This window comes from Salminus brasiliensis, chromosome 13 (assembly GCF_030463535.1).
Source record: "Salminus brasiliensis chromosome 13, fSalBra1.hap2, whole genome shotgun sequence".
Taxonomy (NCBI): Eukaryota; Metazoa; Chordata; class Actinopteri; order Characiformes; family Bryconidae; genus Salminus; species Salminus brasiliensis.
In genome coordinates, this window is record NC_132890.1 from 1,822,724 (window position 1) to 1,839,956 (window position 17,233).

Genomic DNA, 17,233 nt, shown 5'->3' on the forward strand with positions numbered 1-17,233 from the left:
CCTGGTTTCAGATACCACAGGACACCTTCAGAGGTCTTGTGGAGTCCATGCCTGTAAAAGTCAGACCTGCTGGGCCAGCACAGGGCAGATCTACTCAATATTAAACTGGTGGTGTTAGTGTTGTAGCTGATCTGTGTATGATGAACATTGAAAACATGTACAGAATTAACTTATTTAAAAAAAAAATCATTCCATTGCAGACTGTAGCACAAGAAACAGGTGCGGTGATCATATTCGTTTAAGAACAGCCCTCTAATACAGGCATAACGTTTATGCACTGCAATTTTGTGCTGAATAAAAGGGATAGTTATCCCCAGTAACAGCGGGTAAATATCCATTAGTATTGTTACATTTAGAAATAACATGGCGTACATGTATACACAGGAGTAGAGGCAGTATGCCCTACAGAGCAGAAAAGGGACAGAAGGATGGACAAATCCAAGCTCAGTAAACAGAGATATTACAAATGAACACACCAATGACATCAGTCTATTTAACTGTATTTGTACCCCATACAAACATTTACAAACTTGACAGACAGGGTTTAGGAGACAGTGTTTAGATAGTTTTCTGTACAAAACATTAATTTGACTCTCAGCTCTAGCCCTAGATGCCCAGTTTATGGCTAGATTTAGGTTTTGCATTAACTAATCAACTAACTAATCAAAGAGCAAGCTGTGCTAGAGTTTCCACAGACTGGGACCACCATCTTAACCAACCCAAGACTTAAAAGCATCCCAAATGTCTTATTTTGAAACAATTTGCCTCCGTTACGTGTTTGACAAATTGGCTTTCTGGCGCTTCTGCAGCTCAGTGTCTGTGAAAGAGGTGAAATCTCAGCGCTTAGTCAGAAGAACCGTATCCAGCCCGACTGCTCAGACACAGTGTGGATGCATGTGAATGAAAGCCACTTCCTCCAGAGCATGAAATATTCATCATGCTGCTCAGGACCTCTAGAAGGGTTACCTGCACCACACATGAAGTTACAGTGGTCCAGAGAGTCCTGTCATAACACCACAGCTTAGTAATCCTGCGACTTGCCCGTGCCAGAGCCTGGCTGAAGGTTGGAGCGCAGTTTGTACATGCAATTCAAGGAGTCCAGCAGAAAGCTGCGTGTGGTGTTGATCTCCATCAATGTGAGGTTATCCAGCTAGAGAGAGACAGAGAGAGAGAGAGAGACAGAGAACACTTGTATGTAATTATTACTTTTTTTTTATAATAAATTACTACTAAAGAGTTTGTCCATGTTTACAGATAACAGTGCATCATACAGACTCAGAAACCACATAAACAAGTTGAGGAAAGTGTGTGTGTGTTGATTTTGACAGGGTGCAAAAATACAAGGGTGATCTTTGAGGATTCAGGACCTCCTCATTACCATATTAGATCCTGTAAAAATCCACAAAATCTCAATTCAATTCTTTTTTGTAAATAAACTAAAAATAATATAGCAGCAGGTTCATCTCATTTTTATATATATATATATATATATATATATATATATATATATATATATATATATATATATATATATATATAGAGAGAGAGAGAGAGAGAGAGAGAGAGAGTTTTAAAAGTAACTTAGTGTAACTAAAGATGTATACATCTTATATATACTGCAACAAAGTTAGAACACTGCCTTTTCAAGTCATAGCTTCAACAGAATCACCTTATTACTGATCACCTATTAAACCAAAAAAAACCTTCTGTGATTTCTGTGCAGTTTAATATGGAGCAGAAGGGGAAACATGGCAACTGTTTATAGCTGTAGTAATAACCTGAACAGCAGACCAGGTCAAACTACCGATTAGCTCAAACCCACGGAGTACATCAAATAGCTGGGCCAGATCCCGCTCTCACCATAAAGGAACCACTCCAGCGTTTATTCGGGACCGGACTGAGACTACAGCCTCTCAAGGTTCAGAGTTCAGTGGCATCAGAGTACTGTAATGTATACACACCTGCCCAAACTAATCACAGCAGAGTCCGATTTAACTGGACTAAAAAGAGCAGGTGTGAAAATGGCCTTACAGTCTGAGGTGATGTCAGCGTGTAACTGGATTTGCTAATACTGGAAACAAACGTTTCCCTTTTTAGGACCTTAGAATAACATTTGAACCATGAAAAAGGTTCAAATTTGTTCATTTAACATTTTGTGGATGCGACGTTATGGTAGAAGCTTGGCAGCCAGCTTACACTGGAGCCTAGGGACTCAAGTTGTGTACAGGTCACAAGGTACTGGAGACTGACGCCCCTATTATTGTTGATAATAATTTTAGCCTCACATCCATTACAAAACAAAACAGAGATGCTAAACTAAATAAAAACAAAAGCAAGTGACTACGTTCATCATCTCTAGTTTACCCTGGCATGAGCCTCCTGTTGGCTGATGAAGCTGTCGGCGGACAGGCGCAGTTTTGCGATGCGGGTGTCCCATATGTCCTTAACCAAAGTCCGGATTTCATCAGCCTTGGGGATGTTGTCTGCAGCACTGCACGGAGGATTTTACAAAGAATTTATTGAGGATATACACGCTTTGGAAAACAGGAGACGTCTAAACCTTCAGTGCGATTCTTAATTTTAGTTCTGCTCTCTGGTGTTAATCATTTAATTCCAATTCATAAACTGCAGAAGGAGCCTCAGTTTATTCATAATCAGAGTTATCCCTACAGGCCTTTAACATAAAGGAGGAAAAAGCTTCAGCTCTTACTGGTTCAGCAGTAATTTGGTCAGTTCCATGTAGTAAGGACTGGGAATGGGAGTGAAGGTGTCCTCTTTTCTCTCCTGCTCCCTGATCTCCTCCAGTTTATCTAGAAGCCATGTGCAAGAGAGAATTTGTAGAGCTACAGACAACACGATCAAACCTAAACAGGACATTAGGCTGTAAAACGATGTTAGTCAAAGCACTACACGAAAAGAAATGAGGGTCTAGATTGGGATAAGACCGTTATGTAATTAAGAGGAGTGTTGCACAGATACTACATCAGTGCCAATACTGGCACTTACACACAGTATCTGTATTAGAAAACACTGATACCCAGAAGCTTACTGACACCATATACACAGAATTATTTTTATAAATACATAGAACATTGATTATTTTGTTCAGAAACCAAACATTTAAACAACCAATTCACAAACAAATCGTTATTACCAATAAACAGAAATGTAATGGATATTAATATTTAATATTTAGCACTTTTTATGTGGTTCTGAAACCAAAAGTTGAGTTTCAGCAGCTTGTTTAAAGACCATGTTAAGTACCTCTTCACACAGGGACGTGTGCTTGAATGTGAAATTGCTGCAGAAGCATTTTGGCTTTTTTAAAAGTTGTTGGGTGAAGCTGAGCAAGATTACGCTTTCCTTCCTGCACACTTTTCTGCAATAATGTGAAAATATATATATTATATATTTTTTAGCTCAGAAAGTTTCTCAACCAGTGACCTGATCTTTCAAGCTTTAGACCTTATTTTGGGATCAGAGATCACACACAAACTTCTTTTTTTTTTTTACTAGTAACAATACTCTACTGTTGGCTGTTCGTTCATATGGTTGGTGAAGATGAGCGGTCTCAGACCTCTGGATCCTGATGAATACGGGAGAAATGTAAATGTTAGAAATGTATTAAATTGCATTGCTTAATTATTAAAGGTAAAGGTGCACATATTTGTCACTGTACAGCGAAATGTGTCCTCTGCATTTAACCCATCTGGTAGTGAACACACACACACACACACACACACACACACACACACACACACACACACATGTGTTAGGGGCAGTGAGTACAGACACACACCCAGAGCGGTGGGCAGCCAACTCCAGCGCCCGGGGAGCAGAGAGGGTAAAGGGCCTTGCTCAAGGGCCCAACAGTGGCAGCTTGCTGAGCCCGGGAATCGAACCCACAACCCTGTTATCGATATCCCGGCGCTCTAACCGCTGAGCCACCACTGCCCGTCCTACCCAAGCTGCTTTTTCACCCCCAAAAATACTAAATACTGAACGGACGGCTGTAATTCTTACTATATATATATATATATATATATATATATATATATATATATATATATATATATATAATAATAATAATAATAATAATAAGTATTTAGGTCAGAGGTGGTATTGGTACTCGGTATCAGCAGATGCCACATTTTCAAGGTTGGGGGTGAGAAAGCAGCTTGGGTACGACCCGAATAATGAAGCAATGCAATGTAATACATTTCTAACATTTACATTTCTCCCGTATTCATCAGGATCCAGAGGTCTGAGACCGCTCATCTTCACCAACCATATGAACGAACAGCCAACAGTAGAGTATTGATCGTAGAAAATAACAGGATCTGATCACCCGATTTGATCAACAGCCTCTGTAGCGACTCAAACCCAGTAACTCCATCATCATCAGGGCAGCTGGCTCAGGGTCAGCAGCTCCACTGAGACACTTTATATGGAGCAGGTGCTGCAGGAGGAACCAGGTACACCCGTGCAGGTGCAGGGCGAGGACATCAAGGGGAACTGCCTCTGGATTTTGGAGGAGCATTGCTGTGAGGATTTGATTGCATTTAGTGAGGTCAGGATGCTGGATGGAGCTCCACCACCACCACCACCACCACCACCACCTTCATCATCATCATCATCATCTTCATCATCTTCATCATACCAGAGGACAGCTCTTCCTCCACTGCTCCACAGCTCCTCAATGCACTCTTTAGAAAGGGTGTCCACAAATATTTGGACACAAAGCTAGCTAAGCAGCAGCAGCGCGGGGTCGGGGTACCTGCGTCCATCCACTCCGGGGGGACTATCCGACACTTCTGCCTCTGCTTCAGGTTCAGGGCCAGCCAGACGGGCACGTCCACCGGCAGACCCGGGTTAAAGGGACCCAGGTCTCCCTAAAAGCGAAGCAGTTCATAAGAGCCATCAGTTAGCCTCCTTCTCTGCCTGTCTGAGGCGAGACTATGCTAAGCTAACGTAAACTAAACCACTCACCCCGATTAAATAGATTTTATCCAGGCTGAAATTTGGGATAATCTTCACCATTTCCTTCTCAGCGATGAATTCGACCTCAGAAGGATCCATCTTTTATAAAACTTCGGCAGAAAAACCGAGATTAATCCCCGCGAAGAGCCGGAAACCCAGCTCCGCTTTTCCCGCGTATTATTCAGACTTGTTGAGTGACGTCACCCCGCTCCACGGCGCAGCCTGTAGTTCGGCGGTTTGGCCACCAGGGGGCGACAGAGCGGAGATTTAAAAATAAACAATAAATAAATAAATGTATTTATTAAATAATTTATTAAATTACATTTTTTGTCTTTTTTTAATTTAAGAAATGGCATTAAACTGTAGCAGAGTATGGGAATATTCAGTATTGTGAAAAGGGCTTAGCCCCAAAATACATATTTCCACGGCGCAGCCTGTAGCCAGCACGCGGTTTGGCCACCAGGGGGCGACAGAGCGGAGATTTAAAAATAAACAATAAATAAATATAATTATTAAATAATTTATTAAATTTAATTTTTTGTCTTTTTTAAATTAAGAAAGGGCATTATACTGTAGCAGAGTATGGGAATATTCAGTATTGTGAAAAGGGCTTAGCCCCAAAATACATATTTTAATTCTATGCTATAATTTACTCAGTTTAGAGTAATAAAATTCCATTTTTCATGGGGTTGTACTTTTTACAGATAATATTCTCCTCTGCTCAGCTGTATTTGTGAAGGGAGAAATGTAAGTTTTATCCAGTTTAACTAGTCATTAGCTCCTCCACACTTTATGATGATGCACAGTACTGCACATGTAACTTTACTGACATGCTCTGTGCACAGTGCCCAGAGTACTGCCAACAGTACTAACCTCCCTATTCCCTTTACCTCTTTATTTGTCTAAAGGGATTTGTTTTCATTATCTTAGATTAAATTAGTCATGACTTTCTACTGGATTGTGGAGGAGCATCGCTGTGAGGATTTGATTGCATTCAGCGATAAGAGCATTAGAGCGAGGTCAGGTAGTTGGATGATGATGATGATGATGATGATCACCTCACCTCATCACCCCCAACTCCCCCTTCTAAAAGTACTGGATGGAGCTCCTCCACCACCACCATCATTCCAGAGAACACAGTTCTTCCACTGCTCCACAGCTCCTCAATGCTGGGGGGCTTTATTCCCCTCTACTAGCCCACGTCTGACTTCGGTTCCTGTGCTGCTATGCAGCTGGTCACACTTCTGATGGTTAAAGATGGCTTATAATTTCTTTTTTGATCAATATTATCCATAACAATATCCATAATATGCTCAATCACTATGATAACAGATGTGGAGTATACTAAAAAGTTCCAATTTACATCCTGATTTGTAATTATATTCGATTTAAAGTTTATTATATAATAAAACTTATCCAGTGTGTCTCAAAATAAGATTTGTAGATAAATGAATGGACGAATATCTTTGGAGAAGAAGATATAGAGTAGAAACGCGGTCATGGGACCGGTTCTGTTTCCGAAGAGCCAAAAAAAACAACACAGAGCCAATAAAGAAAAAAAAACTACACCCGTTTCTTTAAAAAGATTTTATTCTTACATTTAGTTTTACAAAAGCTAAGTTCAATCATCTCCATCCAGATTATGATCATAAGGAAATTAGATTAGAATTCTATCAGTCATTAATGAATATTACTGAATTATGCAACTTTCAAATCAAGCTTTTGAACAGAAGTATCATCCCGTGCCTCAACGAACTAAAGTCAGATTTGGTAGAGCATCAAAACTGCTTACATATTAAGACTAAGCTTAATTTAACGTTAACGTCTTAAAGGAGGTCTATACATTACAAATGCTCATGAAATGAAGGTTTTACTTAAACATGAGCTCTCAAAGATTATTCAGTTATTATCTCTGTAAGGCTACAGTCCTCAGGGAAAACAAACAAGCAATTACGTTAGAAAAGAAAACACACACACACACACACACACACACATCTCTGAATCATTCTCTAGCATTTACAGTTGTACTGGGTATGGATCTCCTTCAAGCTGACCTTATTTGGGCTGACCTATCATTTGAGGTGGTAAATAATCAGCCTGACCAGGCAGTTCAGCTGAAATGGGGAAAATACGCAACACTGCAATTTCCATTTAATTTTTAATGCAATATTTAGCTGATTTATGGTTGATTTTTCAGACTGAAATCAATACCCACACCCAACCAGGTTAGTATCTGTGAAAAGAAAAGTCTGGATCCGTGTTGATTCAGGTTTTACTGCTCAAAATAAACAACAAAGTGAAGATGAGAATTTAGAGAGTTTAGTTAGTAAAAGTAAACCTAACAGCACAGGAGAAGGAGGGATAGTTTGAAATTTGCTTAAAAATCAAAACAAACAAAAGAAATTTGTCTGTGGATCAGACGGAAATGCCACCACATGGTTGTGCGTCGAATGGATGCATATTAATTGCTGCCTATAAACAAAAATAATAAGAAAAACAGACCAAAAGAAACCATGCCATGAAGGTCACAATCATCTCAATCACCTTCGTCACACACGTTGTACCAGTGTCCTGCTTGCCCTTTAGAAACGCTTCCTCTCCGCAAGCTTTTCCCATTGGGAAGAACCTTTCTACGGGACTGAACACAGTAACAATACGCAACCCATTCTGGCGTCGATGGCTTGAACAGGTACAGGAGACACCCTGGACGACTTTAGCATAGATGCAACACAGACTTGTTGATTTCAGGGTTTGTCCAGTCGTTCCTGAGGTCATCCAGGTGGTTGTCAAAGTCTATGAGGTTTTCATAGGACCTGTTCTCCAGCAGGGCTGACGTGATCTTCTGAGCTTCTGTCCAGTCTTCGAAAGAGTCTCTGGAACGAGGTGTAAAATACACAGTCAGTCATCAGTAGCTTTTTATACACACTCTTCATCTGAGCTCATCCTGTAGTTTATTTAATTACCACAAAGTACACACCATGACTAATATCTGTCCAAATGTTTGTGGACACCCCTTCTAGTGAAAGCATTTGGCTATTTAAATGAAATTGCACCCATTGCTGACACAGATGTGCAAAGGCACACACACACAGCTTGTCTAGCCCCTGTACTGAAGTACTGCCAATAGAATAGGACCCTCTGGAGCAGATACTGTGTTCTCTGGAATGATGGTGGTGGAGCTCCATCCAGTACTTTTGAATAGGAGGAGTTGGGGATAAAAAAAGATGTGGTGATGATCATCTATCCAACATCCTGACCGTACTAATGCATGTAGCACTGAATGCAATCAAATCCTCACAGCAATGCTCTTGCTACAAAATCTAGTAGAAAGTCTTTCTCTCTGGACAGTAGAGACAGTTACTCCAACAGAAGCAGGATCAGCTCTTTAATACCCTTGATTTCAGAAGAAACAAGGAATGAGCAGGTGTCCAAATACTTTTACTTCCATATAGTTCCATATGTTTTTGTGTCAGCCGTCCGTATTCGCTTTGTCTTCATCATCTACTGTAACCCTGTGAAGTTGTGTGTTAAGGGGTCTCAGGCCCTGTTCACATGTGTGTGTGTTCTGGCCTCCCACCCACAAAACATGGTGTTTTAGGCGACGGTCTCCCTGCAGGGTGGAGATATTTGAGAACTTTTGAGTAAATAAGGGTATAAAACCACCACTTTTCTGCCTGATCAGAAGTGTGTTGGTTTCAGGGACAGTGTTGTCCCCACAGTACTGTAAAAATCTCTATTATCCATTTTCTTTCCCATTTTTATTATTTGTTTTGGATCAAACTGGATTCAGGTCAGATTATTCAGGTTATGGAGACCTACTGTTAGAACACAGTGAGAAATACACTGCTGTGTTTAGCTCAGTTTGGGCCGTCAGACTTGCTTCTTGATTAATTCCCCTATCAAACTTTGTGAGGGGTTAGTGCTACAAGCTGGGCCGGCATGCTGAAGCGAGTGTTTTAGGGCTGTATTCACTAAAAATCCTGGGTGATCTGCTGCAGATACTCAACTGAGCTCAGTTTCCACTCTGTAAAGTACTCGGAGTATGAAAACTCACTGGGTCACATTACCACTGGGTTCGTTCTCATACTGGTGCTCTTAAATCAGAACTGTCATATTAAAAACAGCAAATATGAGCACTATGCAACCTTTTATTTAACATAATCTTCATAATCTGTGCAATATAAAACTGTTATCTGCAAATTCAGTCAAATCTGTTTGCTTTAATGCTGATTTTGTCGATTTCATTGGAAAAGTACTCACATGCTGGGGTCTCTGCACTTCCACTTATTGTCAAGATGATCGTAGATGGACAGGACTGGTGTAAAGCAGCCCATGGTAAACCTACTGTTATCCAACTGAAAAGAGAAAACGCATTCAATAAATCAGTGATTTATTTATTATTATTATTATTATTATGTTTAATATTTAGCTCCATCTGTAATCACGCTTCAGCCACTTTGAGCAACTTACTATTATCATAGCTGCTTCACTGAAATTTTCTGAAATCCTTGCTGCTACCTTTTCAGCGACCTGGTTGGGTCTGAAGAAGGTGGAGAGATGAACATCATCATTTAACATTATTAAATAAAGCATAACGAGCCAAGCGCTGAGGCTACCGCAGTCCAGCACTCACCTCACTTCCTTTACACGGTCGTTGGCTTGATAGTATCCAGCTATGATGTATTTATTTTCTTTACACCACGTGTCAATCTGGAGAAAGAGAACAAACAGGGAAACCATAACCAGCGAAGCACAAACCGCTGAGATTCACTAACAGGGATGCGCCGATACGGGACTCGTCATGAACACATCTGCAGATGCAGTAGCGCTTATAGGGTCGTTGTTACGGTGCAGTTCTCTGGAGTTACAGTTTAAAAAAATAATTTTAAATATTATTATGAATAGAATTATAATTAAAAAAAGATTATATTCCTTATAAATCAATGGTAACAGATGACTAGTCAGAAATACATTAGGATCCAAAGATTTTGGGCACCTTTATTCAAATTACACATGTTGGTGCTTATATATATTTTATTTAGGATTTATTTCCCATATGAGAAATAAAAAGGTGTCTAAATTAGCTAAAAATAATTTTTTTTCACTTATTTACACTCAGATAAGCACCAACGTGTCATTTGAATAAAGGTGCCCAAAATATTTGAAGCAGACTGTAATTCTGACTGGTCTTTTTGCCACCATGGCTTATTTGTAATGTATTTCTGAATGTTACCACTGATTTACAAGGAATATCATTCCTTATATATATATATATCATGTGTCATTACTTTTGCACATGCTTTGGAAGGTGTTAATTAAATAAATATACAGTAATGATGTTTTAGAAAGTGCATAAGTGTCAGAATAGATTTATAGACATTATTTCTAGTAAAATATCATGGCTGGTATCTGAGACTATATCTACAAAGCTTTTTAAATATCATAAATGGTTTAATAAATGGTTCCATGTGTTTAGAGAGGACGATTCAGGAACAATTTATTAAAACAAGGGGAAAATATTCGTTTTCTACAAGGACGCTTTAAGGATTGTAGAATTGAATTAGGATAAATTGAGAATTACGTATACGTAGAGCTGGAAATATGACTGATTAAAAACATAGACCAAAAAAGTGGTTCTGGCAGGATGACCGGTCATATCAGACTTATTGATCTGAAATTATCAGTGAATTTTTCACCATTAATATCTGAAATGATCCTTTCTACCAGTGAAAGCTTCTCATTAAAGCCTGAATCTGAGACTCTAGTATGAGTATAAACACAGTTTGGATCACTGGTTGCGTTTCAGGCTAAACCAGCTGCTCACCAGGGTCAGGGCCACCTCCAGCATGGGGGCCAGCGCCAGGGTCCCGTGGAACAGCGGCACGCAGTCCACACAGAGCACAGAGCCGGACAGCCCCTCTCTCTTCCGCTCCTTCTGCCGCTCGGCCACCAGCAGCCCGTTCACGGCGCAGTGGGGGTACTTAGCGGCGTGCAGCAGCATCTTGCAGTAGGCCTGGGTCGTCAGCTTAATCGTCATGGTCGCTCCTGCTGGATCCGCAGACTGGCTTCCTAACAAAGCAGAGCGCTTACCGGGCCGATCACCGATCTACAGCCGATGTCTGAGCAGGCTACAGGCTAACAGGTCGGCTAACTCGCTATTAGCTATCTTCCCGATTTCATACCGACCGTCCCCGACGATCAGACCGCGCGAGCTCCGACACTCCGCCTGTACCGGCCGCTGAGGAGCTCTGTGGCGGCTCTGCCTCTGTCCGGGACGCTCCGCCGGTCTCTTCGCTGTGTAAAGCAGAGGGTCGCGGGGTGAGAGCTGGAGCTCCGGGGTCTTCTTCCTAATTACACGCTGATTCAGAGGGGAGCCGCTGTCCTGCTCACCGGCAACGACCGAGGCGCTTTGCGACACAGCCAGCCCGCCTCCATTTCGGCTCCAGGGCTGGGAGAGAGGAAGTGCAGCGCTGCGCCCCCTGCTGTTCACATTCACTAAAGCACGCAGAGAGACACAGAGAGAGACAGAGAGAGAGACACGCAGAGAGACACAGAGAGAGACAGAGAGAGAGACACGCAGAGAGACACAGAGAGAGACACGCAGAGAGACACAGAGAGAGAGACAGAGAGAGAGACACAGAGAGAGACACACGCAGAGAGACACGCAGAGAGACACAGAGAGAGACACAGAGAGAGACACAGAGAGAGACAGAGAGAGAGAGACACGCAGAGAGACACAGAGAGAGACACGCAGAGAGACACAGAGAGAGACACACAGAGAGACACAGAGAGAGACACAGAGAGAGACACAGAGAGAGACACGCAGAGAGACACAGAGAGAGACACACAGAGAGACACAGAGAGAGACACAGAGAGAGACACAGAGAGAGACACAGAGAGAGACAGAGAGAGAGAGACACGCAGAGAGACACAGAGAGAGACAGAGAGAGAGAGACACGCAGAGAGACACAGAGAGAGACAGAGAGAGAGACACGCAGAGAGACACAGAGAGAGACACGCAGAGAGACACAGAGAGAGAGACAGAGAGAGAGACACAGAGAGAGACACACGCAGAGAGACACGCAGAGAGACACAGAGAGAGACACAGAGAGAGACACAGAGAGAGACAGAGAGAGAGAGACACGCAGAGAGACACAGAGAGAGACACGCAGAGAGACACAGAGAGAGACACACAGAGAGACACAGAGAGAGACACAGAGAGAGACACAGAGAGAGACACGCAGAGAGACACAGAGAGAGACACACAGAGAGACACAGAGAGAGACACAGAGAGAGACACAGAGAGAGACACAGAGAGAGACAGAGAGAGAGAGACACGCAGAGAGACACAGAGAGAGACAGAGAGAGAGAGACACGCAGAGAGACACAGAGAGAGACACGCAGAGAGACACAGAGAGAGACACACAGAGAGAGACACAGAGAGACACGCAGAGAGAGACACGCAGAGAGACACACAGAGAGACACGCAGAGAGACACACAGAGAGAGACACAGAGAGACACGCAGAGAGACACGCAGAGAGAGACACGCAGAGAGACACACAGAGAGACACGCAGAGAGAGACACGCAGAGAGACACACAGAGAGACACGCAGAGAGACACACAGAGAGAGACACAGAGAGACACGCAGAGAGACACACAGAGAGACACGCAGAGAGACACACAGAGAGAGACACAGAGAGACACGCAGAGAGACACACAGAGAGACACACAGAGAGACACGATATTTATATTTTTAATGATTATCTAAAGTAAAAATGATCAAAGCAACGAGTAATGCTTTCTTTAATTATTATCTTTATCTTTAATTATTCAAGTTTAAATATTTCTTTCTTTATGTTATTTATCATTTATATAATAACACAAGCATTGTATTTTTTATGTAATGATGATTATAGCGATACTACTACTACGACCAACAACAACAACAACAACAACAATAATAATAATAATAATAATAACAATAATAATAATAATAGTAATAATAATAATAAGAATAATAGAAAAAAAGAGGTATACAAATAAGAAAAAGAAGATCCAAAAGTTTTTTTTGCCACATTCAGAGTTATACACTATTATTAACTATGCTATAAAGTAGCAAGGTTTAAAAAACATATGTAGACATAAGAAATAAAACATATAGAAATAATAACATATTCAGGAGTAGAGGTGTCAAAGGTGTTCATTTTAAATGTGCAGTTTAATGTGTAATGCAAAAGGAATAAGGATGTGGTAGGATGTTAAAGGTGTGCAGAAATAGGCAAAGATGTATGTGCACATGCCACCACCAATAATAATAATAATAATAATAATAATAATAGAAAACAATAAGTATACAAATAAAGAAAAAGAAAATGAAGAATTAATGTATTTAATGTTTAATAAAAATAGGAAGACAGTCCTGCAGGATATCTCATCAATTATTATCATGTTAGATCATTAAAATATAAATATTTAATTTGACCTGGGTGCCCAAACTTTTGCACAAGACTGTTTTTTTTTTTTTCTGGTAAAATGACTTTTATTTTTTAAATGAGCCAAAATGGCTGATCATACTGTTGAGTTTCACACTGTCGCAAAACAGCGGCAGTAACAGAGCTACAAAAACATTTTCTTAACTTTACTGTTTTTTATAATATTTGAAAATTATTACAGCATTTCAACATGTTTATTAACGGTTAGTGAGATCAGTATCGAAAAAAATGTATTGTTTTTATTTAATGTTGACTCTTATTGACGAGCTCTCAGTGCGCGCTCCCGGCGTTTCCTGCCCGTGTCCTCCTTCATCCTTTGCGAGTAGCGGCCGAAAGCGGAGAGGTGGGCAGCGGAGCTACGAGGGTTTACTGCGTATTCTACTGGCAAATAGTCTTAATAATATGGATAGAATACTTAATTATCATGTTTACGTGATTGTAATGTGTTAATTTATGCGCGCCCGGGTAGAAATACATGTTTAATAGCTTGAATAACAGACAGTGACATTGAGGTGGATGACGGCGCTTCCGGGCGCGTTCACATTGCAGGCTCGTTAGCTAGCGTTAGCTAGCGCCGCAGCTAAAACGCCCTGAATTGAGCCTCTAACGCTTTCAGTAGCTGATCATTTCATCGCTAATGTGTGCGATTATTGCAGAGGTTTGCTGTAAAATTAGGCATTATCTAAGTGATGGGGCTGTTTAGTCTCTTTAGCTCCAACCAAATGTGACCTTGTGGCAGTTCCCGGAGCTAGCTAGCTAGCTAGTAGCCTTGTTGCTAACACAGGGAGTCCAGGCAGTGCTGCAGGCAGAAGCTGTGTAAATGTGGTGCCGTGGTGCCGTGGTGGTGTTTTACCCTGCATAACACTGCAGAAGCAGGGGTTTGACCTTCGTGAGCATGCCTAAATACTGTGTAGTCCGCCTGTAACTGAAATGTGGTCAGTGTGATGAATCAGATTAACGCATTACTGCAGTAAAGGTGGTGTAGTGGGGTTTCACAGCACTGACCACTGTAGGGACAAGTGCCTCATAACTGACATATGGTCAGTCAGTTTAAGTAGCTAATTAATCGCAGAACTGTCACTGCTCGTATCTGGGATGGTGTATAATTTAGTATTACTAACTGTTAGAAATGACCGCCTGCTTCTGAATGTGCTGTGGTCTTGTTTTCCCTGCAGAATGCTGGCAACCAGGGCAATTCGTCTTGCTGGACAGCGCGCCTTGTCCACTTCAGTGTGCCTGCGTGGGGGACATGGTACGTTTTTTTATTTGACATGATTATAGTCAGCTACTGTGCTTTACATGAAACACACGAGGAAGGCAGAGATTTCTGAATTGCTGAAAGAAACATTGAGTAAAAGGGTATTTAAAGTTTTAAAGGGATACGTGATATTTCATAAAATAAGGCTAGAAACCATAACCAATAAGAAAGGTGTGACATTAAGCTAAAGTGAAAAGAGATGGTTTAAGCTGTGTTGTAATATAACAAACTATAACAAACTTTCCCCAGTCAGGACAATACCACACAATACAGTCTGTAAATACCAGTAATTGTGGAAGAACCTGTCACTTATTTAACTCTCTCATAAACATTTTAAAAACTATGCTGTTGATTATTTGGAAATGCAAGGCTGGAGAAGGTCAAACCATTATCTTCTGAATGTTAACTGGGTGAAAGCTCCACCGCTTCCCCCTCAGTATTCCTGATAAGCACTTCAGTGGATCGTCCCTTTTCTTGATAAGTGCCGGTTGCTTCATTCTGTGTCTATTTCTCAGAACTGATTATATATATATATATATAGGGATGTGTGTATATATATATTGGCATATTTAAAAAATACAGGACTTTTCACCAGATCCGACATGTCATGGTATGTTAATACTGCCCTCTGTGGATCAAGTTTGAAGTAAAATAAATGCGTTTAGACTGATATAATATTCCTCTGGTAGATATGTTGTGGGAAATGAGAACAGTGCAGATTTTAAAGTCATCGCACATAGTTTTGATTAAATATGCATTTTGAGACTGTGCACATCCTGTGGTGTGACTTTTGAGAAGGCTCACATTGCGATGACTGTGCTGAAACAATATATACAATATTGTGCAGCACCTCTTAAGGAGTGGATTCTGTAATATAGTGCATACTGTGAAGCAGGTTGAGAACATGATGGATTAGTTTAGTGCTGGTGTGTGCAATACTGAGTTGTTATCGGAATATTAAATAAATATCGGAATACTGTCCAAATCCTAACAACCAATGCATCTTTAGTGCAGTCATTGATAAAATATATAACATCTGTGCAGTTAAATCCATGTATTTCAGTATTTCTAACATAAGCTTCATTTAATATTTTATTGTTTCTTTCAGGAGTTGCCAAGGTTGAGGACTACAGTCTCCCCGCATATTTTGACCGACGGGAGGTCCCTCTCCCCGATATCAAATTCATCAAGGAATTGAGCTCCGAGCAGAAGTCCCTGAAGGAGAAGGAGAAGGGGTCCTGGACTGCGTTGTCCAATGAGGAGAAAGTTGCATGTACGTATCTGAGACAGGCGTTTTTAGACTTTACCTCTTGTGTGTTTTTATTATTTCATTTCCTTTTTTGCTTTTTCCTGCTGTTCAAAAGATCCTGCTTGTTTGTTACAGTGTACCGCATCAGCTTCAAGGAGAGCTTTGCTGAGATGAGCAAAGGCACAGGGGAGTGGAAGGCTGTGCTGGGTGGAGTTTTGTTTTTCATTGGCTTCACTGGCCTCGTTGTGCTGTGGCAGAGGAAATACGGTACGTCTTCCAGTCTTACACATGTTTAATACTAGTCTGATTTAAAAAAAAAAAATGTACTAAAGAGTATTTCTGTCTTGTTCTCTTGTTCTCTTGTTCCTACAGTCTATGGAGATGTTCCTCACACCTTTGACCCTGAGTACAAGGAGAAGGAGCTTCAGAGGATGCTGGATATGAGGATCAACCCTGTTGAGGGCTTTTCAGCTAACTGGGACTATGAAAAGAAAGCCTGGAAGAAATAAGTTCACATTCATCTCTGTCTTTGGACCATGTTACGCAACTTCTTACTAAGCAGGCAACACAGAAATCAGAAAAAATGTCTGTATTTATGGCTTGTCCGCAATACCTCAGTGAATGCGTTTTGGAAGACCACTTCCTCTTAAGGTTATTGTGTAAAATTTACAAAATAAAATTCCAGTGTCTACCATGTACCTGTGTTTTTGCATCCTCATCATGCGCAGGGTCAACATGGCTCAGTGGTTTGTAATGTCATGTTTTATTTCTCATTTTCATTCATGCATTTATTTATTTATTTATTTGTTTTGCTTTATTTGACCCGGCAGTTTTGCTTTTCGACATCATGTCTCTGAGGTACTAGGTGCAGTGTATTTTCTGGGGAAGAGAACTGTGTAGTTATGGACATTTAGAGCTTGGAGTGTCATGTATTTGAGCCTAAAGGTTCTGGTAATGTTAAAACCTATCAGTCTAATGATGCAGACTTGGTCCAAGTACTGATGCTTACACATTTTGCCCTTGCAGAGAACCTATATGATAACTGCTAGGCCTGTATCTCCAAAAGCATCTTGGTTGGCAAGATTGTAGATGGGTTTTGGAGTACAGATCATGATTATCATCAAAGACTCAGAAGTAGTCATTGAAGTTTTACATTGATTTGATCATTTCTTGAAGCTTATATTTATACATTAGAAAAGAAAGTGCTTTTACTGACATACACTTTATTTCATACAGTTTAGCAAAATTCTTC

At 40.8% G+C, this 17,233-nt stretch overlaps 3 protein-coding genes across 3 annotated transcripts; 1 reads left to right on the forward strand and 2 right to left on the reverse strand.

Annotated features, from left to right (window-relative positions):
* Positions 1-207: 207 nt before the first annotated feature.
* Positions 208-5,144, reverse strand: gins2 (GINS complex subunit 2). Its single transcript, XM_072695491.1, has 5 exons — positions 4,990-5,144; positions 4,778-4,892; positions 2,711-2,810; positions 2,365-2,491; positions 208-1,150 (listed from the first exon to the last, which is right to left on the reverse strand). The coding sequence occupies exons 1-5, from the start codon at positions 5,077-5,079 to the stop codon at positions 1,022-1,024; spliced, it is 561 nt and encodes a 186-aa protein (XP_072551592.1). The 5' UTR covers positions 5,080-5,144; the 3' UTR covers positions 208-1,021.
* A 1,408-nt stretch (positions 5,145-6,552) lies between these two features.
* Positions 6,553-11,432, reverse strand: emc8 (ER membrane protein complex subunit 8). The gene is made up of 5 exons (XM_072694898.1): positions 10,805-11,432; positions 9,614-9,690; positions 9,451-9,520; positions 9,241-9,335; positions 6,553-7,853 (listed from the first exon to the last, which is right to left on the reverse strand). The coding sequence occupies exons 1-5, from the start codon at positions 11,015-11,017 to the stop codon at positions 7,694-7,696; spliced, it is 615 nt and encodes a 204-aa protein (XP_072550999.1). The 5' UTR covers positions 11,018-11,432; the 3' UTR covers positions 6,553-7,693.
* A 2,327-nt stretch (positions 11,433-13,759) lies between these two features.
* Positions 13,760-16,677, forward strand: cox4i1 (cytochrome c oxidase subunit 4I1). The gene is made up of 5 exons (XM_072694899.1): positions 13,760-13,817; positions 14,650-14,726; positions 15,841-16,005; positions 16,117-16,248; positions 16,354-16,677. Exons 2-5 carry the CDS (start codon positions 14,651-14,653, stop codon positions 16,488-16,490), a joined length of 510 nt encoding a protein of 169 aa, XP_072551000.1. The 5' UTR covers positions 13,760-13,817; position 14,650; the 3' UTR covers positions 16,491-16,677.
* The last annotated feature ends 556 nt before the right edge of the window (positions 16,678-17,233 follow it).